The sequence below is a fragment of the Carassius auratus genome, chromosome 6 (genome assembly GCF_003368295.1).
Source record: "Carassius auratus strain Wakin chromosome 6, ASM336829v1, whole genome shotgun sequence".
NCBI classification, from domain to species: domain Eukaryota; kingdom Metazoa; phylum Chordata; class Actinopteri; order Cypriniformes; family Cyprinidae; genus Carassius; species Carassius auratus.
Window position 1 is genome coordinate 483478 of NC_039248.1, and position 25030 is coordinate 508507.

The 25030-nt window shown below is 37.3% G+C and overlaps 1 protein-coding gene across 1 annotated transcript in view; it reads left to right on the forward strand.

Moving 5' to 3' along the window:
* LOC113089396 (plexin-A1-like) overlaps positions 1-11409 on the forward strand; it is a 111054-nt gene extending 99645 nt beyond the window's left edge. The window contains exons 24-32 of the mRNA XM_026256005.1: positions 3294-3440; positions 3687-3846; positions 4010-4113; positions 5098-5194; positions 6433-6623; positions 8340-8509; positions 8587-8799; positions 9519-9669; positions 9754-11409. Coding sequence (XP_026111790.1) covers positions 3294-3440; positions 3687-3846; positions 4010-4113; positions 5098-5194; positions 6433-6623; positions 8340-8509; positions 8587-8799; positions 9519-9669; positions 9754-9849 — 1329 coding nt within the window. The 3' untranslated portion in view covers positions 9850-11409. The remainder of the gene's footprint in view (positions 1-3293; positions 3441-3686; positions 3847-4009; positions 4114-5097; positions 5195-6432; positions 6624-8339; positions 8510-8586; positions 8800-9518; positions 9670-9753) is intronic.
* Positions 11410-25030: the final 13621 nt, after the last annotated feature.

Here is a 25030-nt window from a genome sequence, read left to right on the forward strand (position 1 = left end):
CTACAGTGTAATTTATATTCACATAGAAAACAGCTGTTTTGAATTGCAATAATATTTCATAATTTTCCTGTTTTTACTGTATTTCTGATTAAATAAGTGCAGCCCTGGGGAGCAGAAGAAACTTCTTTCAAAAACATTGAAAAAGTCTTACTGACCCCAAACTTTTAAATGATATTGTATGTTTGTTTGAAAATTAGGTTTAGTCTTAAGTCTAGTTTCTTTTTAGTTTTGATATTTGCATCAACTTTTAGTTTTATCAACTAAAATTATTCTTAAAGTAAAGTAAAATGACCTAAAACATTGAGTATGACTCTACAAAATGTGAAGGAAGTTTTCATCCACAGACAAAACGTTGACTGATATCAGTAAACCACAGGATCACGAGTGATTTAATAAATGCAGCGGTGTTTGATTGCATATTTAAGGTCCAGACACTCTGTGCATGATCATGTTGGCGTTGAATTACGGTTTCACCTTGAGTCTGTTTATTGAAATTCAGATACAAGATGTACCTCATCATTCCCGCAGGGGAAGTTCATTCATTATTACAATCTTTAAGAACTTGCATTAACATGAAGCACTTCCATAAACACACTGGGTGAGGGGCGTTGTGTGTGTGTGTGTGTGTGTCGTCTCCTGCTGCTCATTAACAGCTGTGTCTTTAATTATCCCCTGTGCTAATGAGCCCAGCGTGGCAGGGCCGGCATATGGATGGGCCGCACCGTCCCGCTACGGATCCCAGTGAGGGACACGAGACACAACAAGCATCCAGCAGGAGTCACACATGGCTGTTTGTCGATCAGTGTTTTCACCTTAGTCTTATACGGTTTAATTACTCCGGGTAATTAGCCATGAGCCTCAAAGAAGCAGCTTTTTTGTGATGCATTTCACTTTAATGTTGTGGCATATATTCAAACTGGCTCCTGACCACACCCCCTTCTGCCATTGGTCAGTTAACACATTAGCCCCGCCCACACACTCTCACCATTGGTTGAATCAGCAGTGTGAATGTTTTGAAAGCAGCCTTACACTTTTTTTCCAACAGCATATTAAGCTAAGACACGAAGGTTTTTTTAACCATTATAAAAACACAAAATTTGATTTCATAAAGCACTGGTTTTGTGGTGTTTTGCACGTTTGCATCAGACAACAGAGACACACTCTCAGGAGACAGACAGGACTGAAAGAAGGAAGATGATGATCACATTAGTGAGACGGAGACGAGAAGAGCAGCAGTTGTGAATGATGAAAGTCATAGAATGTGTGTAGGAGGAAGAGTCTGAGCCAAACGCGGAGAGAGAGGCGTGTGATTGGCTGTTTGACACACATCACGCTCTGAAGTGTTTCTCCAGCTCTCTCCTCCACAGTCATTAGCCTTCTATTAACCCTCCGTCGCTCGTCTGTTCGCCTCGGGTCTGTTCACGCGGCCCGCCGCTCATTTCCACGTCTAAACAGCAGCTTTTACACGCCTGGTGCTCCTGGGAGGCGCAGGAGTTCTCGCAGTTTCCTCTGATTTATTTTTGTAGGAGTTGCACATTAGATCTTCATCTCTAAACTTGTATTTTCACTCCCGTTTAAGCACTGAAGCTGTGGGTTACACTGTAAGTGACTGAAAAGGTACAGTCTGTTTTGATAGCAAAATTTGTTAACACTAATTCAAAATAATGATTCATTTATAATCGAATTTTAGATAAATGATACCATCATTTTTATTGTATAATTATATAAATGTATCATTTTAATAATTTGATTTATTAATGTCTAATTTAATTTTGTATTAAATAACTACATTTCACAAGTAAATGGAATGAAATAAAAATATTTTAACTAAAACAGATAAATCCCTCACAATGCTATGGCTTGCAAATCATATTTTGGTCATGCAACCTTCATCAGGCATTGTTTTATGAATATTTGAAATAAAATCCTTTCTTTTCCAACTGAAATCCATTGTCATGCAGTGACGGTTACTTTGCATGGTTTATTTTAGATCAGTGAAATAGTAATGGAAAAATTATTTAACAAAATACCTGCACACATTTGTGATTAGAAACTAAATATGACGGCTGAAAACATCTTTGTTATTGAAATATATAATGAAATGGATCAAATAGGGACTTTTATTATTAGTGAAATGGGTGAAAGAGAAGTGGCTGGAGTAGATGTGCAATGCATAAAAAAAAAATTGACTTGTCTGTTTTGCACTTATTTCATGTTATGGAGTGCTGTAAAATGGCTAGAATGAAAGTGAAAGGGGCGAGCAAAAATATATCCACAATCATCGGGCAAAGTGGAGAAAATGACCACAAATGGCAAAATTGGAAGAATGGATGCTGCAGACACAGTTATCCAATGGTGGAAAACTTTTCGATCACAGTTATAGTGACACTTTAGTTATAATGGCCCCTAGCACCAGAGAATGATGTCATTTGGGACACGTCTTCAGATTGTCCTGCTGTCCACATTGTGTTTGAGGGTAATAGGCCCGCTTTAAACATTTAGTCTGCCCAAATCTGACAACTGTCATAAATGAAATTTTTAACATGTTTTTAGGCCTTTCAGCAAACCCAAATTACCATGTAAATTGACATGTATTTGAAAGTCCTTAAAGGGACAGTTCACCCAAAAATGGAAATTCTGTCATCATTTAACTCGCCTTCAAGTCATTCTAAAGTTTATTACCAAAACAGTTTCTGCTAGCCAATGAGTTACATACTATCTTGTTCCACAATGTGGAAGTTGATGAGGAACAAAAACTGTCTGGTTAGCCACATTTTTCAAAATATCTTCTTTTATGTTCAACAGAAGAAAGAAGATTTGGGTCACCTTAAGAGTGAGAGTAAATGAGGACAGAATTTTCATTTTTGGGTGAACTGCCCCTTTAACTATGGAAAAGTTCATTAGGAAAAAGCACATAAGTTATTTTCACATGAAGTAACACTTAATATAATACCACCTTGAATTCTCACGAAATCACGTTGTGTGCGTCCCATGATCTATTGATATCACTACTGTGTGAAACTCAAAATGCCGCCTTCCAGGGATGAAATGGAGAAAGTGAAGGATTAATTTCCCCCAAACAGCCCTCATTTCGAAGCTAAAGCATGAATTGGCTTGTCACAGCTCCTCCTAGAGTCAGACGGGTGTGTGTGCATGAGATGAGGGTGAGATGTGGGTCTGTTTTAGGACATGAAAATCATCACACTTTCGGCTATATAAATATACAAGTGCTTGCATTGAGTGTGTGTTTGTGTGTTATTCTGAGGTCTAATCTCCCTCTGTTATCTGTTCAGGAGTGTGCAGGCGAGCCTCTCTTCATGCTGTATTGTGCTATAAAGCAGCAGATGGAAAAAGGGCCGATAGACGCCATCACCGGAGAGGCCAGATACTCGCTCAGCGAAGACAAACTCATCCGACAACAGATCGACTACAAAACACTGGTCAGTGCTGACTCAAAGTCAACCAGATGAGTCACAAAAAACGAATCTTTTTATTGAATTTTTTTTTATAGTTGTCTGTATTATATGGAAGCATGCAACTGTGACTTTTTATCTCACAATTCTAACTTTTTTATCTTGCAGTTGTTTACATCTGACTTTTTTATCTTCTTGCTGTTATTTTTTTGTGTCATATGTTTCAGTGGGAGGGTGTTTTAATACTCTCAAATGTGTTTCCCTGGTTTGCAGACGCTGCACTGCATTAACCCAGAGAATGAGCACGCAGCCGAGGTCAGCGTTAAGTGCCTGAACTGCGACACCGTCACACAGGTCAAAGAGAAGCTGCTGGACGCCGTCTTCAAAGGCACTCCGTACTCGCAGCGGCCCAAAGTGGGAGACATGGACCTCGGTACGACAATAATGAATATATTGTGGTTACAGTGTGGTCTACCAGCTTGAGCAAGATGTTTGACCTTAACCCCACCAGCTGGACGTCCAGCAAATGACCACACACATGACATTTGTGGAAACGGTCTAGACGGCTGATTTTGAAGTGTGTGTTCTCTGCTCAGAGTGGCGTCAGGGGCGCATGGCTCGTATCATCCTCCAGGACGAGGACGTCACCACGAAGATCGACAACGACTGGAAGCGTCTCAACACGCTGGCACACTATCAGGTAACCGCAGTGGCCTCGCAGCATCCTCCGCCTGGTTACTATGGCAACACCTCTACACCCCGCTGCCCAGTAACCATGGCAACCCCTCAGCAAGTTACTAGGTAACATTTGAAGTATTTTAACACGTAGCGCATGAACCGGTAACCATAGCAACAATTTACAAAACATAACCACAGAAGCAGTGTTGGTCAGCAGAGATGCATTGAGAGCGATGTATTCATTGTTATCAGTGCATCTCTACTGACCAGCACTGCTTCTGTGGGACAGCTGTGTTCACCGGGTGTTACAGGTTTACAAACATACACACTAAAGCTAGCTGTTATGCAAAATTACAATTACTATTACGAAATTAAAATAGTTTATGTAGAATTCGATTGACAACTGATATGATGAACGGATATTAAACATGTATATTATATTATGTATTAGTTATAAATGTGTTAAAAAAAAGTTAGAATTTTTAGTTAATTTTAAATGTACAAGTTTACACACAATTGTAATTTTACAAATAAAATTGTACATGTTCGTTTTTTGAAACTTAGTTATACAGTATAGAAATTATTTAGAATTTACAGTAATGATACTGTAATAATAATCAGATAACTGATCATCAATATTGTAATTCTGAGCCGACACAAACCTCTAGAAGTTAGAATCTAGAATTTGACGTGTTTGACAAGTTTACTTTGAGCCATTTTATATTTTCATTTTTACAAAATGTAAACTAGATAGATTTCACAAGATAGATATTAGAGAATTAATGGCTAATAACTGATATGGTGATCAAAATCATTAGTCAGCAAAGTTATGGAATTTAGAATATACAATTTATATATTTATTTATTTATTTTCAATATTGGATGTTTTACTATGTAAAACTTTAAAAATCTCTACAAAATTAGTTTTATATTATAGAATTTTCATGAAAACCAGTCTGATCTGGTCAGATTCTAAATGTCTCCTGTATTTGTGTCAATCGTCTAGGTAACAGATGGGTCAGCGATCGCATTGGTTGCCAAGCAGAACTCCGCCTACAACATCTCCAACTCCTCAACGTTCACCAAATCCCTCAGTAGATACGGTGAGAGAGAGAGAGAGAGAGAGAGAGAGAGAGAGTGAGAGAGAGAGAGAGCTCTGTGATGTTCAGAGTCACAGTATAAAATCAGAGCATGAAATAATGTTTCCCAGTGGATCAAACATGGCCTTCTATTGCCTAGTGTACAGCTTTTATTTATTTATTTATAACTCAATATGTTCAGTTATGTACATTTTCTTATGTGCTTTTGTCATTTTTGTTAGATTAGTTTTTAAAAATACATCTCTGTTTTGGATTTATTTTTATTCATTTTTTTTTTATTAATGTTATCAAATGATATATTGTGATTAATCGCATCCAAAATAAGTTTTTGTTCAAGTAATATATGAGTGTGTATTGTGTATATTTATTATGCATATACGTATAAATACACACACATGCATGCATGCATATATTTAAGAAAAATATGCTCTGTTTTTGTATTAAATATATTTATATATAATATAAATATATACATGTAAATATAAAAAATATATATACTGTGTGTGTGGATTTATATATACAAAATAAATATACACAGTACACACACATATTACTTGAACAAAAACTTTTATTTTGGACGCGATAAATTGTGGTTAATCATTTGACAGCACAAATTTTTAGATATAGTTTTAGTTACAGTTTTAGTAATTTTAGTGCTTAATTATTTCAGTTGATTGCCAAGTCAGTGTTCCGTTGACAGCATAAAAAAATTTTTAATTAATCGGCATACTCTAAATGTTAACATCTGATAGTTTGTATCCACACGTAAGAAAAAACCAGGCAGTATACAGAATATTCTGTGCAGGATGCAGAAAGCATTACTATTGTATTCTTTTTTTATTCCAAGCATATCCTTTTATCTGTCTTTTTTGTTCTGTATATTTCTCTTTTTTTCTGCTGAAGTTCTGTTTGTGGTGTTGTTGTGTATCCTAATGCTCTGCTCCTCAGTGGGATGATGAACCTCAGACAGAAAGGAAAGCATGGATATGAAATCCAGAATCTGTGTTTGACAGTGAGGGAGGAACAGAGAGAAAAGACAGTTATGATACATGACTAGGTTTTTTATCACTAGATGATACAATCTCTGAGTCTGGACTGTGTCGCTCCCCATGAATTTGACCATTTATCATTTACAAATGTTTTAGAATTTAGAACCGCTCTGTTGTCTTCAGTTTTACAGTTTGTTTGCATATTTTCCCCCAAAATGTCTCCTGACCGAGCCGTCGTGTTTGTGTCCACAGAGAGCATGCTGAGGACGGCCAGCAGTCCGGACAGCCTTCGCTCGCGGACGCCCATGATCACGCCAGACCTGGAGAGCGGCACCAAACTCTGGCACCTGGTGAAGAACCACGACCACCCGGACCAGAGGGAGGGCGACCGCGGCAGCAAGATGGTCTCTGAGATCTACCTGACGCGTCTGCTGGCCACCAAGGTAAGGAGAGGTGTATTACACTCCTGCACCTTGAATTATGAAGGTACCTTGAAAAACTTGCATGCATTGCATACTTAATTTGTAAAATACTTGCTGAAATCGGAGATTAAGCTTGTTTAAAATAATAGATAACTGTTGAAAACCATGGTTTGATAATACGTCTCATTCTGCAAATTAAAAGGTAGAGTCAGGTGCATTGCATTGTAGATACAGTGTCTTGTGCATGTGCTCTTTTGCATACAGCAGATGTAGACTATATAGAGTACCTACTGCGTACTACATCTAAATAGCATGAAGTATGCCATTGGGAATATACTCACAATCATTTAGTAGTATTTACACACTAATATTGTATTTACATATAGTATATATTATATATAGTATAATATTTTTTTTCTATTTTCAGTTAAGTTATTTTTTTTTTTTTGTGTAAGTTCTTAGTAATTTTACAGGGTTTTATATTTTTGTAATGCTGTTGCTTTTAAGTGTTTCTTATTTATCTTATTTTATTGGTTTATGCATTAAAGGAGAATTTCTATTCAGCTTTAATGTATTTTTATTTTTATTTTTAGTAATTTTAGTACACTTGTTATTTTGTAATTTATTTCAGTTAGCTGCCAGTGCATCGTTTCTAATTTTCAAATTTTCTATTTTATTTTAGCTTTTTATATTATATTTATTTTATTTTATTTTTAGCTTTATTAACTTTTTTGAATATGGTTTTTGATGTATTTCTCAGGCAGGAGTGTTTAGTACGAGTACGGTGAAATCTGTGGCTTATATTCCTCGTCTTGACAAACACACACTGGAACTAATTGGCTCACTTTTGAAGCACGTGTCTGATTTTCTTCGCTGATGTCCTCAGACAGTTAGTGTTGACCTTTGTGTGTGAATGACTAGTTGCTCATTAACATTTACCAGTGCTCCCACTCTCATGGAGAACTGTATCTTAATTAGACCACTGACCTTTGCTTATTGAGCGGTTTGGGAAAAACGGTCTCTTTATCCGTCCTGTGCTCCGTCTCCGTCTGACACTACACAGATATCTGGACTCAAACCTGCTGCATTTCCCTGCAGCTCTGTAGTGTTCATGTGAAGAACACGTGCATCTGAACCCACAGCGGCTCCAATCACTGATTCTTCAATAAAAATAACTCAATTTTACTGTATTATATTACAGTGTCAGTACAAGGGAATCTTACACTGTTTAATGCTTGGTGTTTTTGTCTAGTTTTCCAAGATAAATATCTAAACATTCTTAAGTCAAGACACAAGGAAAACCATAAGATTTTTTCTTTAGAAAATATTTTATGTATGTCATTTTAAGTAAATGTGTCTTGGTGTAAGATTGTTTAGATAATTGTACTGCAAAACAAGATAAAAATACGAAGCAAGAAAATCATTTTTCGCAGTGTATATTTACAAATTTTTTTTCTGCTTGCAATATAAAATTAAGCTACTTGGAGGACATTGCAATGATTTTGCCTTTTATATCTGACCGTTTTGCATTAAATTAAATATAGCATCTATGATGTATACCTGCACCTCAGTAGCAAAAATAGTAGAGCTGCTAAGTTTGATTCATTTACTGAAAATAGTTCAGATGTTCTGTTTGCATGAAGCAGTTCATCATTTAGAGTTTTACTGTAAATATTTCTTCATTATGCCTTAGTTTCTGTTCAAACATGCCTTGATTGACTGTCTCGTCTCTCACAGGGGACACTGCAGAAGTTTGTAGACGACCTGTTTGAGACCATCTTCAGTACGGCCCACCGGGGCAGCGCTCTTCCTCTGGCCATCAAATACATGTTTGACTTCTTAGACGAGCAGGCGGACCGACACATGATATCAGACCCTGACGTCAGACACACGTGGAAGAGCAACTGGTGAGTCTGTGTGTCTCGATGAGGAGCTCCAGCTCTCCATCTCTTGGTGTTTGATCGCTGTTCCTCTTTGTCTGCAGCTTGCCGTTGAGGTTCTGGGTGAACGTGATCAAGAACCCGCAGTTTGTGTTCGACATTCATAAGAACAGCATTACAGACGCGTGTCTGTCCGTCGTGGCTCAGACCTTCATGGACTCCTGCTCCACGTCAGAACACAAGCTGGGCAAAGACTCGCCCTCCAACAAGCTGCTGTACGCTAAAGACATCCCCAACTACAAGAACTGGGTGGAGAGGTACGACTCGGAGAGCTTTCCTTTCACTGGATGCTTCTCGCAATCAACAATTAAAATAGTGTAAAATGTGTTGATTGTTATAGCTACTTTTTATTATTAGCTGTATTTTAAATTTAAATACTTTGCATGATAAATAAGATTAAAATGTAAAAAAATATATAGTTATAGATATAGTTTTTTTTTTACACTTTTGTTCAATAGATTGGGTTTGGTTCTCAACAGGCCTGCATTTATCTAATCAAAACCAAAATTAACATTAACATCTAAAACTAACATTAAAATAATTGTGAAATATTATTACAATTTACAATAACTGTTTTCTGTGTGAATCTGTGTTAAAGTGTAATTTATTTCTGTGATGCTCCGCTGTATTTTTAGCATCATTCCTCCAGTCTTCAGTGTCACATGATCTTCAGAAATCAGTATAATATGATGATTTACTCAAGAAACATTTCTGATTATTATCAATGTTGAACACAGTTGTTCTGCACAATATTTTTTTATGAAATCCACCTTCCTTGTTCACTATTTATTGAATCCAAACTTCAAAATAGTTAATCAGAAGCCCTTGTTTTTGGTGCCAGAAACAGTAGAAATGTACATACAGCAAGTGTGGAAGTGTAAAGGGTGTGTGAGTTAAAGCAGATGTCTGGATTGATATGTTTGCTCTGCTGATGGCTGTTGAGCTGCTAATGGATGGCTGTGTGTGTGTTGTGCAGGTATTACTCTGATATCTCGCGGATGCCTGCGATCAGTGATCAGGACATGAGCGCGTATCTGGCCGAACAGTCGCGTCTGCATTTGAATCAGTTCAACAGTATGAGCGCGCTGCACGAGATCTTCTCCTACATCACCAAATACAAGGACGAGGTGAGAAGCGAACACAGCTCAGGCTTCAGAACGCTCTCCGTCTGCTGTGTCTCTGAATTCAGTGTGTTTTCTCGTTCTGTGTAGATCCTGTCGGCGCTGGAGAGAGATGAACAGTCGCGTCGACAGAGACTGAGGGCTAAACTGGAGCAGGTGATCGACACCATGGCTCTCTCCAGCTGATCGGGACTGGAAACCTCCGTGTGTGTGTGTTTTTACACCAGGACAGAGCCACAACGCTGAATGTAGGTGGTGTAGATTTTGCGTCGTTTTTGGATGGTTTGTTGTTGAGTGCGGTGGGTGTCTTCACACAATGAGGACAAAGACGCTCTTTCCTGTTTTGAAGAGACGATGAGGACGTCTGATGAAGTCATGTGACTGTGTCACGAGCCAATAATGGCGACAGATCAAAGGACACTCTAATCTGATTGTGTTTACTCTGTTTATTTTGTACATATGTTATCCGCTCTCTCTGCCACTTGTGTTTCTGCTGAATTTGCACAGTTTACAGATTTAATGAGGACTGCTTCCATCTCATGAACTCACGGCCCGTTTCGGGTCAGGAAACACAACGACGCGTCTGTTTTAACCTTCACGTACAATAGTGTTGACAAAGGTGGATTTGACATTACACAAATGACAAAAAGAAGGAAAGAAATAACAAAAATATGAAAAAAAAAAATCTTGTCCTGTGCCATGTTTTATTTGAATGTTGTTTAATTCTAAAAAAAAAAAAAAAAAAGGATTGTGAAAGTAGGAATGTGCTCCTAGGAATTGTTTTACTATGGAAAAAATGATGACCGGAGAAATATTTCTGTTTTTTTTTAAGCAAAGCTTTAATTATTGAATCATCAGATGCTCCTCTTGATTTTAGACAAATCAACTCGGTCAGATCATCTCAGCAGGTTCATTCTCTGTAGAAATCACTAGGTTTAGTGAGACGGAGGCCGAGTGAATTGAGATGCATTTCTGCGGCGTGTCGATGCGCTCGTTCATCAGGCCTTCAGCCTCCGTGCTCAGAAAAGAGAGCTGGGCTTTTGTTTTTAATGAGATGGGCCTGATTGATTTGGACTAATCAATCGCTCTGCTTTCATTGATCACTAGAAGAGGAGACGTCACGTTTGTCAAACTGTTTGGTTTGATACATTTGTTTCCTCTTGAACCTGAGATTCGTCATTTATGAGCAGATGTTTTAATGCCTCATGAGCAGGTACAATTTTTTTTTTTTTTTATGTTCTCAATGAGTCTCTTCTGAAGTTTTCGGCCAGTTTCTCATTCTCTGAATCCTCAGATTCAACTTGAAGAGCTCATGAGATCAACATGCCTGTTAGATTTGAGTGCATCATATACTGCTCTACAACTATGACCAAACTAAACTCAATCTGGTTTGATTTTAGCATTTAACAACTGCAGTCTTTCTCTTCCAGGAAACCTGATTAATAGTATTGGTGATCTTGTTGTTTGCCTCCAATTAAATACAAGTGAAATGGCTAAATAAAAGCTCTTAGCTGTTTTAGAGTACCATCCTAACATCTCTTTTTAATTGAAAATATGTCAGCAAAGGAAAACTGAACTAATCAGGCCGTTTCGTGGGGTCTCTAAAGCTTATTTCACCAAAATATCAAATTAAAGGCCTGTTCATACCATGAATGATGACTATATTAGAATCCTCACCAAAGGACAATAATATTACATATTCTCAAAGTGCACTTCTGATATGTGACCCTGGAGCACAAAAAAAAAATTATATATATATTATATATATATATATAGTATGGGTCAAAATTATGTAGTATTTTTATGCCAAAAATCATTAGGATATGAAGTAAAGATCATGTTCCATTAAGATATTTTGTAAATTTCCTACCATAAATATATTAAAACTTAATGTTTGATTAGTACTATGCATTGCTAAGAACTTCATTTGGACATCTTTAAAAGCGATTTTCTCAATATTTAGATTTTCTAATGTTTTCTCATTATCTCCTACAAAACATATGTCAACGGAAAGCTTATTTATTCAGCTTTCAGATTATATACAAATCTCAATTTTGAAACCTTGACACTTATGACTGGTTTTGTGGTCCAGGGTCACATATGTTTTGTGAATGGCATTGCAGTGCACACTTTAAAAAGGAAGATTTTGTTTAACTGTCATTGTTTTTGTTGTTCATCAGCTAGAAAAATTAATTGATCTGAAAGTGATAACAGTGATGCATTTCCTTTTAATGTAGACTGCTAAAACTATTGATTGAAGGCATCCCTCTTGGTGTGAACAAAGCCTCAAAACCAGTTTGATGGTTGCATTGTAGCTAAAGGCAGGTAGTGAGGTCAGATCATCATCTGACATCATTAGTTTTTACCCAAACACAAAGAACAAGTTTATATTAACACTGATGCTTTTTCTCCTGCTCAGCTGGTTTGTTTTGACAGATATTACAATCTAATCTACATAATCTTCATGCAATAACCCTGTGCTGTCAGTGTGTTGGTGCACTTCTACACTTTGCACAGTCAATCCTGTATTAGTTGATATAGACGGATGGAGGTCATGTTGGGGTTTTTGGTCAGTGTGACTGCAGCGGATGAGCCGTTAACTTTCTAATCAGTCTGGTTTGATATTGCATGCTTTAAAATCAGATCCAAACATCTCAGGATCTTCCTTCCACTTTTGAGTTAGTTTCTTGACCAGAGAAGTGCTGTGGTCAGTTTGCTGGACTCACCGGTCATGTTCTGGACGTTTGGGTTGCAGTTCTTCCCAGGGACTTTCAATGTTTACAGTAACACCCAACTTTCAAATCACATAAAAAAAATAAAAAAAAAATTCATATTGTGTTTTAATTTATTTATATTTTGATCCTGTTGTTGTGTTTCTTAGATTGAAATGTGTCTAAACTGGTGCTGCTGGAGTTTTCTCTGCTCTCCTTTCATATGTTCCTGTGATGTTTTCATGAATCTGCAATAACTCAAACTCACTATGAAGGTCCAAGATAACGCAGTAATACTGCGGCACAGACACGGAAGCTCTCATGTCTAACCTCAATGCTTTTTTGCTTTGTTTCTTTCCAGTAATTTCTGAAAAATAATAATGAAGTATCTGTCCTTCAGTCCAGAAAAAAAAGATGAAGCAAGACAGTTTGTGTTGTTGGTGAAACTGAAATAACGAAAGACATTTGAACAATTATGATTCAGGACTTAGACTGTCACTGGTGTCCATTCATGTGTAAATATGTGGGTTTTTTGTTTGTTTGTTTGTTTGTTTGAGATTTACTACTTGTACATAAGCATCAAGGAGAAATTAAACTTGTTTTTGCAAAAAACCTCTGGTGATTGTATTTTTGTTTTAAAAATCTAAAATCACAGCAGAAATCCTGCACAACCTGGAATATTGACTCTCAGTGGTGTCATTGACTAAAATATGAAAGTTTTAAGTACATTCTGGTACTGTTTGGTCATTTTAGACCAAATTACACTTCTTTTGGTATAACATAACTTGGTTACTTTTGTCAAGTCACCTTTAACAACATTAGTTAGGAAAAAAGTGTGTCAATAATGTAAAATAAGGCAGTTCATCATAGAATTCAGTGATGTCATCTCTGTTAAGTTTAAATTCTGTCATCAAGTCATTAATTTACCATCAAGTCAGCTGTAGATGAAGTGTCCCCAACTAAGCAAGCCAGCGGCAAGGAACCGAAACTCCATCGGTGACAGAATGGAGAAAAAAACCTTGGGAGAAACCAGGCTCAGTTGGGGGTCAGTTCTCCTCTGACCAGACGAAACCAGTAGTTCAATTCCAGACTGCAGCAAAGTCAGATTGTGCAGAAGAATCATCTGTTTCCTGTGGTCTTGTCCTGGTGGTCCTCTGAGACAAGGTCTTTACAGCGGATCTGTATCTGGGGCTCTAGTTGTCCTGGTCTCCGCTGTCTTTCAGGGATGTAGAGGTCCTTTCTAGGTGCTGATCCACCATCTGGTCTGGATACATACTGGATCCGGGCGACTGCAGTGACCCTCTGATCTGGATACAGACTGGATCTGGTGGCTACGGTGACCTCGGAATAAGAGAGAAACAGACTAATATTAGCGTAGATGCCATTCTTCTAATGATGTAGCAAGTACATCGGGTGTTATGGGAAGTGTTCCCGGTTCCCCTAATTAATGCAGCCTAAAAATCCTTTAACGGATTTGAATATTAAAAGCATATTAGTATGTTATGTGTAAGCCAGGTTAAAGAGATGGGTCTTTAATCTAGATTTAAACTGCAAGAGTGTGTCTGCCTCCCGAACAATGTTAGGTAGGTTATTCCAGAGTTTAGGCGCCAAATAGGAAAAGGACCTGCCGCCCGCAGTTGATTTTGATATTCTAGGTATTATCAAATTGCCTGAGTTTTGAGAACGTAGCGGACGTAGAGGAGTATAATGTAAAAGGAGCTCATTCAAATACTGAGGTGCTAAACTATTCGGCGCTTTATAAGTAATAAGCAATATTTTAAAATCTATACTATGTTTGATAGGGAGCCAGTGCAGTGTGGACAGGACCGGGCTAATATGGTCATACTTCCTGGTTCTAGTAAGAACTCTTGCTGCTGCATTTTGGACTAGCTGTAGTTTGTTTACTAAGCGTGCAGAACAACCACCCAATAAAGCATTACAATAATCTAACCTTCAGGTCATAAATGCATGGATTAACATTTCTGCATTTGACATTGAGAGCATAGGCCGTAATTTAGATATATTTTTGAGATGGAAAAAGGCAGTTTTACAAATGCTAGAAACGTGGCTTTCTAAGGAAAGATTGCGATCAAATAGCACACCTAGGTTCCTAACTGATGACGAAGAATTGACAGAGCAACCATCAAGTCTTAGACAGTGTTCTAGGTTATTACAAGCAGAGTTTTTAGGCCCTATGATTAACACCTCTGTTTTTTCTGAATTTAGCAGTAAGAAATTACTCGTCATCCAATTTTTTATATCGACTATGCATTCCATTAGTTTTTCAAATTGTTGTGTTTCACCGGGCCGCAAAAAAATATAGAGCCGAGTATCATCAGCATAACAGTGAAAGCTAACACCATGTTTCCTGATGGTATCTCCCAAGGGTAACATATAAAGTGTGAAGAGTAGCGGCCCTAGTACTGAGCCTTGAGGTACTCCATACTGCACTTGTGATCGATATGATACCTCTTCATTCACTGCTACGAACTGATGGCGGTCATATAAGTACTGTACCGTGCTAATGCACTTCCATTAATGCCAACAAAGTGTTCAAGTCTATGCAAAAGAATGCTGTGGTCAATTGTGTCAAATGCAGCACTAAGATCCAATAGAACTAATAGAGAGATACAACCACGATCAGATGATAAGAGCAGGTCATTTGTAACTCTAAGGAGAGCAGTCTCAGTACTATGATACTCTAAATCCTGACTGGAAATCCTCACAGATACCATTTTTCTCTTAGAGGAAATATAATTGTGAGGATACTACATTTTCTAGTATCTTAGACAGAAAAGGGAGATTCAAGATTGGTCTATAATTACCTAGTTCTTTGGGGTCAAGTTTTGGTTTTTTGATGAGAGGCTTAATAACAGCCAGTTTGAAGGTTTTTGGGACATATCCTAATGAAAATGAGGAATTAATAATAGTCAGAAGAGGATATATGACTTCTGAAAGCACCTATTTTAGTAGCTTAGATGGAATAGGGTCTAACATACATGAGGTTGGTTTAGATGATTTAAAAAGTTTATACAATTCTTCCTCTCCTATAGTAGAGAATGAGTGGAACTGTTCCTCAGGGGGTCTATAGTGCAGTCTATAGTCTGATGCGATACTGTAGCTGACAGCTGAATTTTATCTCTAATAGTATCGATTTTAGAAGTAAAGTAGTTCATAGTTCTAGTTTAAAACGCTAGAAAAGAGAGAATCCATAGTTTCTGTTACATCATCAAGTTGTTCTGAGGTTTTGGATATGCTAAGGAATTTGGATACATCAGGAAGATAACTTTAAAAGCAGTCTTTTGTGGTAGAAGTGATGGTTCTACTATACTTGTAACAAGAAGTAGAATTTACAGTTTTAGCTATATGAAGTTTGCACAAAACTAAATAATGATCTGAGATATCAACGCTTGGCTGCATAATTTCAAGATCATCAACATCAATTCCATGTGACAGTATTAAATCTAGAGTATGATTTCGACAATGAGTAAGTCCTTAAACGTGTTGTCTAACCCAAATAGAGTTCAGAATGTCTATGAATGCTGATCCCAATGCATCTTTTTCGTTATCAACATGGACATTAAAATTGCCAACAATTAAAACTTTATCTGCAGCCAGAACTAACTCGGATGTAAAATCACCAAACTCTTTAATAAAGTCTGTATGGTGGCCTGGTGGCCTGTATACAGTAGCCAGTACAAACATAACTGGGGATTTACTATTAACATTTGTTTCTCTGGATAATGTTGTATAAAGCACCATTACTTCAAACGGGTTATACTTGAAGCCTGCCCTCTGAGAAATCCTGAAAACATTCTTATAAATTGAAGCAACACCTCACCCTTTACCTTTTGGACGCGGCTCATGTTTATAAAAGTAATCTTGGGGGGTAGACTCATTTAAAATAATGTAATCATCAGGTTTTAGCCAGGTTTCTGTCAAACAGAGAACATCTAGATTATGATCAGTGATCATATTATTTACAAAAATTGTTTTCGTAGAAATGGATCTGATATTCAATAAGCCAAGCTTTATCATTTGTTTATCCATATTGCATCTGTTTTTTATTTGTAACCTCAAATAAATTGTTACTCTTAACTTGGTTTGGACGTTTTTTGTATTTTCCAGTTCGGGGAACAGACACAGTCTCTATAGTGTGATATCTAGGTTAAACATTTGACTATGGTGGCTGGTGTCTCTATATTCACGTTCTGTACAATAGAATCACCAATACCTAGAGCACTTTCATCAGGTTTCTAGGTGGGTGCATCACTGATTGGGTTAGAACCTGTTTATTGTTTTGATCGGAACAGAAGAGCGATGTGTTGACCCACGACTACGCTGCCTCACTGTCACCCAGTTGCAATACTGCGATGGCGCTGTTACTGGAACTGAACAATGTACAGGAATCCCAGACCTAGACACATCCAAAGCCGTATCTAGAGCCCTCGCATTCTTACTGTCCTCAATTAAAGTTTGGATGCGTGTCTCTAATTCTGAAATCTTTTCTGTCAGCCTAACTATTTCCCTGCATTTATCACATGTGAATCCCTCATCAGCAGCGACAGAGATAGATAAACTCTACATGTGGCAAGCAGTGCAAATAGCAGGAGAAGCCATTACTCACCGTTCTTGATGAAAGATTCTTACCACAGTTGTTTGATGAACTTGTGAAAACCCGGAGCGAGAGAGAGGAGAGGAGAAAGGGAAAAGAAAACCGCAATAGGCACAAATGGAAACGCTACTGACAAGCTAACGAGTGCTAACGCAATGCAGGTGCACTGCACTCGTGGATTTAAAATAAAAGTGAATGATCAAATTAATCAGATTGGTAGATAATATCAGAAATATGGTGGGAATTAAGTTATATTTTATCACTTTAAACAACAGAAAGTGGTAGTAAGATAAAGATTCTAGAAAAAAAGTGTGATTAGAAATTGTTAAATGACCTTAAGAAATAGTCACACTTTTAGTTATATCGACCAAAAAATATGAAAATACAGGGCATTTATTATGATATTTATATATTGTACAAATAAGCCACAAAACAAAGCACCCAGCAATGAAGGGAATACACTGTAAAACATCAAGTATATAAAATGAACATACACTTGATCTGGGGTTACAAATAATGCTAAAACAAACACTTAAAATCAACATAAAAAAAAAAATATATATATATATATATATATATATATATATATATATATATATATACACACAGGTGCATCTCAATAAATTAGAATGTCATGGAAAAGTTAATTTATATCAGTAATTCAACTCAAATTGTGAAACTGTATTAAATAAATTCATTGCACACAGACTGAAGTAATTTAAATCTTTTGGTTCTTTTAATTGTGATTGACTCACATTTAACAAAAAAAACAATGCAAGATCTCAACAAATTAGAATATGGTGACATGCCAATCAGTTAATCAACTCAAAACACCTGCAAAGGTTTCCTGAGACTTCAGAATGGTATCTCAGTTTGGTTCACTAGGCTACACAATCAAGCCACAAACATTCATTGCCAAAGAATCTGGCAGTTCACAGAGTGCTGTATCCAAGCATGTTGGTCTAGGCATTGGCTCTTCTCTCGATTGCTTATTTGATAGTTGAAAACATGAATTTTCTCGGCGCCGATCTCTATTAACTGCCTTAGCAGACAATCAGGGCTAAAATTGTGCTGTGTTTGGTGGCAAAACCAGCCGAATGTCTCCTAAGCGTCATTTTTATTTTTTTGATCGTCAAATTAAGTGAGCAAGCCAATTTAACAACTTAAGTTTTTAATTGGAATATAGCCCACGACACTGTCATTTTCAAGTTCATCAACTCCAGTTAACATTATAAAAAGTGTCTGGATGTTCTTCAGTATAATGTGTTAAAACCATAAATGTTTGGAAAAACATCACGGTGAGTAAATGCAATTTATATTTAAAACAAAACTTTTCTTTAAAGGCTGCATAGACAGAATTTTTTAATAAATGCAAAGCTTCCTAATTAACAGTGTTATTTTTCCAGTGTTTTACATGCATTCAAATTCAGCTAGCTTTTAGATGTGATTATTTCTGGCCTTGCGTGGGTGTATGTGTTAAAGTCAGATTAGAAGTGAGTTCTGTTAATAACAGAATTGCAGGTTTTCTGTCCGTCCCTCCATCACCTCCAGCTCCAGCGGGACGCAGGACACATTTCTGCGGCTCAGCTGAGGACTGAGGAGATCTCACAGGTGAGTGTGTGTCTGATGGAAACAGACCCAGGAGCTCCAGTCATGTGCCAGGCGGCTCTGTGGGGTTCAGTAGCACCTGTTCTCCCTCACCTTGAGCCTGATGAGAGTGATTCAGACCTGGAAGACTTCCCTCAGAGTCACTGATCACTTTAGGGCCAGTTGAGTTTGGCCTCAGTTACGTCAATGTGCTCTTTTTTTATAATTCAAATGGCAATATTTTATTGAAGTTTGTTTTGCATCCTGGCGGACTTCTAAACTGAGCTGCATGTGAGGTTCAGTTGGTGAATCTGCTCTGAATGGGCTCACAGAGGTATAAATGTGGCATCACTCTGATTTACATGCTCCTCACAGTCTGATCCCACCTGGACAAAGAGAGCGCCCCAGTCAGGCCGTATGTTCTTTGATTTTTCTGGTATGTTAATCACGAACTCACGTCTCTGGCTTAAGAAGCAGCTTATGGTGATGAACTTGGAAATAATAATGGTAGTTCATCTTTAATTCAGTTTTGCACCAACAATAATGTATTATTCTGATACAATATTGGAATAAAAAGAGGTTAAAGTAAACATAGTTACAATTGAGCACATTATATATGTATTGAATTACAATGCAGTGAGTATTTCATTCATGCAAAAAAAATTCTGTGCATAATTATTTTGAAGACACCTTCTAAAAATGTAACTAATTTTATTGGTAATTTTAAAAGCATATTAAATTTATGTTTTCCAAAATTGTGATCCAGTATAAGCATGAATGCTGCTCATGCCTTTCTTATATTAGCTGTATATCTGAAAAAAAAAGTATACTGTAATTATTAAACATTGAAGCTCTGAAAAATAAAAATAAAACTTAACTGCAGTTACCGAAAGCAGTGCTGAAACTCAACTGAAATGTGTTGTACATTTAACAAATCTGAAAAATGTACAGTAAAACTAACATATCCTTGATTAAAACTATGGCTATCTTGGCAAGTTTTGTCCAACACCAACTTATAGTGCACCCAAACAGCTAAACTAAATGCTTGTGAGTGGATTTTGCTGCTCTCTTGGATTCACTAAACACTGATTCAGAGAAGATCTGGTGGCCAAACTCGGCTGTATCATGAATAATTCTGCTCATCCTCTCTGCAGCACTTTGTCTTAGAGCTGCTTTAGCCACTGGCATCTTCCAGCACACTGTTTTAAGTCGTGCTGCCGGGAATCTTCACTGCCTGCTAGAAATGTCTTCTCTTCCTTCTACCACTGAGTTTGCCTGCGTGTGATGGCTGGCTGATACCCGAGCCAAGAGGAATGACATTGCACAAGGACACATCTTCTTATTCATGCACCTTGTAGCATTACTATGCATATTACATGCACTGTCTAACTGCACTATGTGCATGTGTACTACAGCACTTCATGCTTAGTTTGGTGGTGGTAATTTTTCCGGTCTCAAATGTGTCTATCTGTCTGTTTGTCTAAATAGTAATTTCATCAATAATCTGTTGGCGTTAAAATGGAGGATCCTAGGTTTGTGTTCAGTTATGCTGAATTGAATTAGTGTCCATCCAAGACACAATCACATTTATATTCAAAACATTAAAATATAAATTAAGTGCAAAGCCCAAACAGGAATGACTTTGGTTCATATGAAGGCACCATGCCTTGCATTTTTCCACCTATTTCTACTCTTGTTTTTTCTTTGCCTTTTCCTTTCTCTCGCTTCGACAGCTATCTTATGATGTCGTTTCCTTTTCCTCCAATCAGGTCAAGCCCCAGAGGAGCAGCATGTCTTTCTGATGGTAGCAGTCAAGCCTCTCATGTGCACTGAAGGATGGATTAACAGGAACAGAGTCGTCAGCACAAGTGGAACAGGCATGCACCTGTGAAAGTGGATCATATTGGGCAATTCTGATGATTTAGTTTTAGATTTAAAAAAATGTACAGAAAATGCAAGAAAAAGTAACAAGTGTAACATTACAGTAAGTGATTTCAGACATTTTGCTAACTTTAAATACATGTCCCAAACTCTGGCATCCAAACTCAAACACCAAAAATGATTGACAGGCATTGAGTCTTTCTAACTAAAAAAGATAAGCTAAAAAAGGGAGTACTCTTGTGCTTTTAATTCACAGAGACTTCACAGTTAGTGAAAAACAAAAAAAACAAAGCCACTAAATATCAGTTATGTTCTTCTAAACATGTAGACCTATGTTCTATTACAACAGCACGTTGATGGCATTTCAATTTTATGTAGTGCTGTCATTTTAAGAGATGACACATGAATCCTGGCTAATCTTTATTCAATGATCAGCACAAGTATTGAGCAATATCTGAAATTTGTCCATTAGCACACGCATCTTGTTCTCTCGTGTGGTTTCTCAGCCTCCAGCGTCTGGAGGTGTGCTGCTGTCCAGGGTCCTGAAGGTCTTTCCACCAAACCCACTCTAACTCTAGGCATCAAACTGATCTCTTTGGACTCTGGAGAAACGTATCCATTTTTTAAAGAAGTTATCTGTATTACTGTAAATTCATGCCAAGAATCGTCAAAACCAAATTACTGGTATTCAGGATGGTTTTGGAGTACAACACATCCTCCTGTTTAGTCCTCTGGCATCATTTGATCATTTGATCAGCTTCGTGTTTTGTTCTTACTCAAATGCACTAATTTTATCAACTTGGTACATTGTAAATGTGACTTTATTTCCAGGTGGTCTGGAGCACTTTTGACTCCTGGAAGTTGTGTAAGGCTAGCCAGCTGGATATACATTTTTGTGAAATATGCATTGGATAAGTGAAGAGGCTGTGGGTGGTTTGTGGGCCGAAGGGTCTAGATGGGTCTCAGGTTCTGGATGGCATAATCAAACAATATTCTCATGGTCCCAGGCAGACCTTGCAGGCAAACCAGCAACTCCAGTCAAATACAGTTTAGCTGTGTATTTCTATTGCAGAATCTTTTCCCCGCTACACCTAAAGGCGAATGTCTAATGATAAGAATCTGTGTCGAATCAATCTGCTATATTCTCACCACATCTGTATTCTGCAGGATGAAATAGTCTGTTAAATTTAAATATACTCTGGTTTAAATTAACAGCATGTCTGAGTTTACGGTTTTTCCTAAGTCATCTCACTAGTTGCAGAGGTGGTTGCCATTATTTAGTGAACAAGCAACTTTAAAGAGAGAGTTCAGCCATGACTTAACATTTTAATTGAACACATTGCCAAATGTTTGGTATTAGTAATGACATGCTGGAACCAATGAGATCTGACAAAACAATGATATCAGAAACCTGTTATATTACATCTCATTGGTTATAGAGTATTTCTCTTTAACATCAAACCTGGTGGTATGTGTTGTGATGTCACTGCAAATGAGCATGAGTATTATATTTCTGGCACATAGCTATCGTGTAGCTTTGGAAGACAAAAGATAATGGTATTTATGTTGTATGGGCTATTTTTGTGGTACTTTTCTGGTGCTTTTCTGGTCGATAGCTCCAGTCGTCATTATAGAAACAAGCTCTCTGGATATTCTTCATAAAATTTCCTCCATAAAAGCCTTGTATTGCCCTCTCCTGAGTTGCAAAACCTCTCAAAGCTGGACTTGCCAGAATCCAGTTTCGGGGCAGCAGGCAGATTTCTACACCAATATCAATTGGCCATTCCCATTGGATGGGTTACACTCGCACATGCTGCCAGAGCTCGGCGAGTGATTCCCTGGATGAAGGTGGCATGGATCGAGCCAGAGGAGAGCAGCAGGCCTGATTGTGTTCTCCTGCTCACCTGTGTTCACCTGACCCTGTTTTGGCCAGATTCCTTCCATTCTGCTGAACCTCATCTGGCTTGTCGAGCATTAAATCTTAAACTCTTCAACTCTTCAAGAGATCTGTTTCAAATCCTACTGACTGTCTATGTAAGAAGCATTTTTAAGATGCACTTCTTATGTTTCAAAAGATAAAAAGCTTGAAGATGGGTGGAAAATCCAATTTGGTGAACTTTTATTTTTGCAAGGGATAAAACAGATTTTCTTTGTTCAGTATCTGATGTATGAATGAAAATAGTTAAACTGGCAAAATGCAGTTGTGAGATGAGTCTCCTGTGGAGTGCTATTTGTGTGATGCATTATTTTGTATAAGTTGCTGTTTGTGGATAGCCAAATCAGTGAGTCAAGAGGCTCAACGACAGTCACGATGCTCCATTAAAAGGTAGCCTCCTGTGTAGGGAGTAAAGGCAGGTCACCAGGTTTTGGAACAGAGCCATTGTTGAGCCGTTTCAAACGACCTGCAGATAAGCTCACTGCACACTTGGCAACATTGCAGATGAGAAACAAGCTCTCTGTGTTTAATTAATTATGAGAAGCCAGACAGGCCAAGAATCACATATCTGACCAGATCTGCTTTAATATCTCATGTACCTTGTTCTAGTTTAACATTAGAGTCCATTCTTTCAATGCAATGTGCCTTGCATTGCAACTTTTTACCTTCTCTTTCCAGTGTGGAGAATGATCGTTTGAATTATTTTTTTAACTCAATTTGATTGACCTTTTCAAAAGATACTGTAATTTTACACACAATTTTACACTGTTTTTTAATAACCAGCCACAACTCAGTTAATTATGATTTTAAAGTTTCACTGATTATTTTTCTAAAAATAGGCACTGAAGTATCCAGTATGTGTGTGCAGTATTGAGTATGTCGATTCCTCACACAGTCCCAGTGTCTCTTGTTTTCCTCAGGCCATGTGTCTTATTAATGATGGGGGTGGAAAGAAGCCACACTTTTCATTAACCTTCAGGATTCCTAATTCACAAGCCCATGTTCTTCCTGCCTTTGTTTAATGTTCTTCCCTGCCAGCCGTCACAGATACTGATGACTTCCTGTAACTGTTGCTTATTAAAGGAGCCAATCAGTGTTTACATGATGTCATTCAGTGTTCACATGGCATTAGCAGCTCAAAGTTTTGGTAAAATGATGGTATTTGCATTTTTAAGTTAAAGACAGTACAATGCAGAAAAGACAAAGATACAAGACTATGTACTGACCTGCGTAATAAAGCCACAAAGCATTATCAGTAACAGTAATACTGAACTTACTAGTCTGTGCATAGATAATTATTTTATTGTGTTATTTATTAATTTATTTTTGTAAGTGCATAAGTTGCATGAGAGTGTAGGAAGGCTGATCTGATGTGGTTCATAATCGCTATTTTTCCTGTTCCTCCATATTTAATTTTCTGATTTGTTTTGAGGATTGTGGGTAACGTAGCTTGTCTTTGGCCTCTGTTGAAGGGTTTATACATTATCCCTATAAATCCATTTCTCTGTGGAGAAGATGAATAGCATGTCTTCCTCCAGAACACTGCTGTTGCTCTCTGACACACAGTACACTAGGAAATATATACTGCAGAGAAACTCAGAAAGTTTGTCACAGACACTGGTAATAGATGAGGAGGGTCTCACAGTAACTCTGTATGAACCTGAAAACTTTATTCAACACTCGGATCTTTCTTCACTTTAAGACTTTCACTGTGTAGCATTCATCACTTTTGACTTGTGAAGCTTTTCAAATTAGCATCATGTAGAGGATTGAATTCATTCTGTAGTTTCTGAAGGTGACTCTAAAGAGCATTGCACTTGTGGAAGAGATGGACAGTAGAAAACTAATCTTGTTAGAAAGTTGGCAGTGTCTGCAAAAAAGGTTCTGGAATTGGAATTAAAGCTTTAAATCATTAATATGGCCACACCAAGTCATTTTTCTTTTAAACAAATGGTTTGTGAAAGGAGGTGCTAAATCTTGCACTTTTTTCATCCAACTTTTTAAAAACCAATTTTATTTTCTGTATATTTTACGAGGTTGATGGTTTTTGCTGCACTGTTACCAAACGTGTGCAACAGTTTAAAATGTTTGAATGTGTGATTTTATTATTTTTTAGCAATAAACGTAACTGACTGGGTATCAAAGTTTACAGTTAGACTAGCTGTGAGTCAATCTAGCTTAAGACCAAACATTGGTTTTTCAATTAATTGCATTTCAGTTGAATCGATTATGTCTACATTGTGATGCTTTTGACACGTTATGATTTTACTCATAGAGGATACATTGAACAGGCAACTCCAGACTAAAGTCCCGTTCACACCAAGAGTGATAGCATTACTATATTTGTGTGGACTCTGCTATTATTCTTTAATATTGAGATTGATTTTTAGAACTATATCCTTATCGCTGTCTTCATAGATATAGTCCTTGGTGTGAACAGGCCTTAACTTTTTTTTTTCTTTCCCCTCATGCCGAAGTCTTTTGTATTTATTTTATTTTATTTAAAAAGTTAATCTGCATTTATAGCTTAATTTATTAATTGATTTATAAACATTTTCACTTCCTTTTCTTCATAAATATAGCTTTGGTAGCTAGCATGGTGCCAAATTTAGGTTGGGAGGTTTTATGGTTATGGTT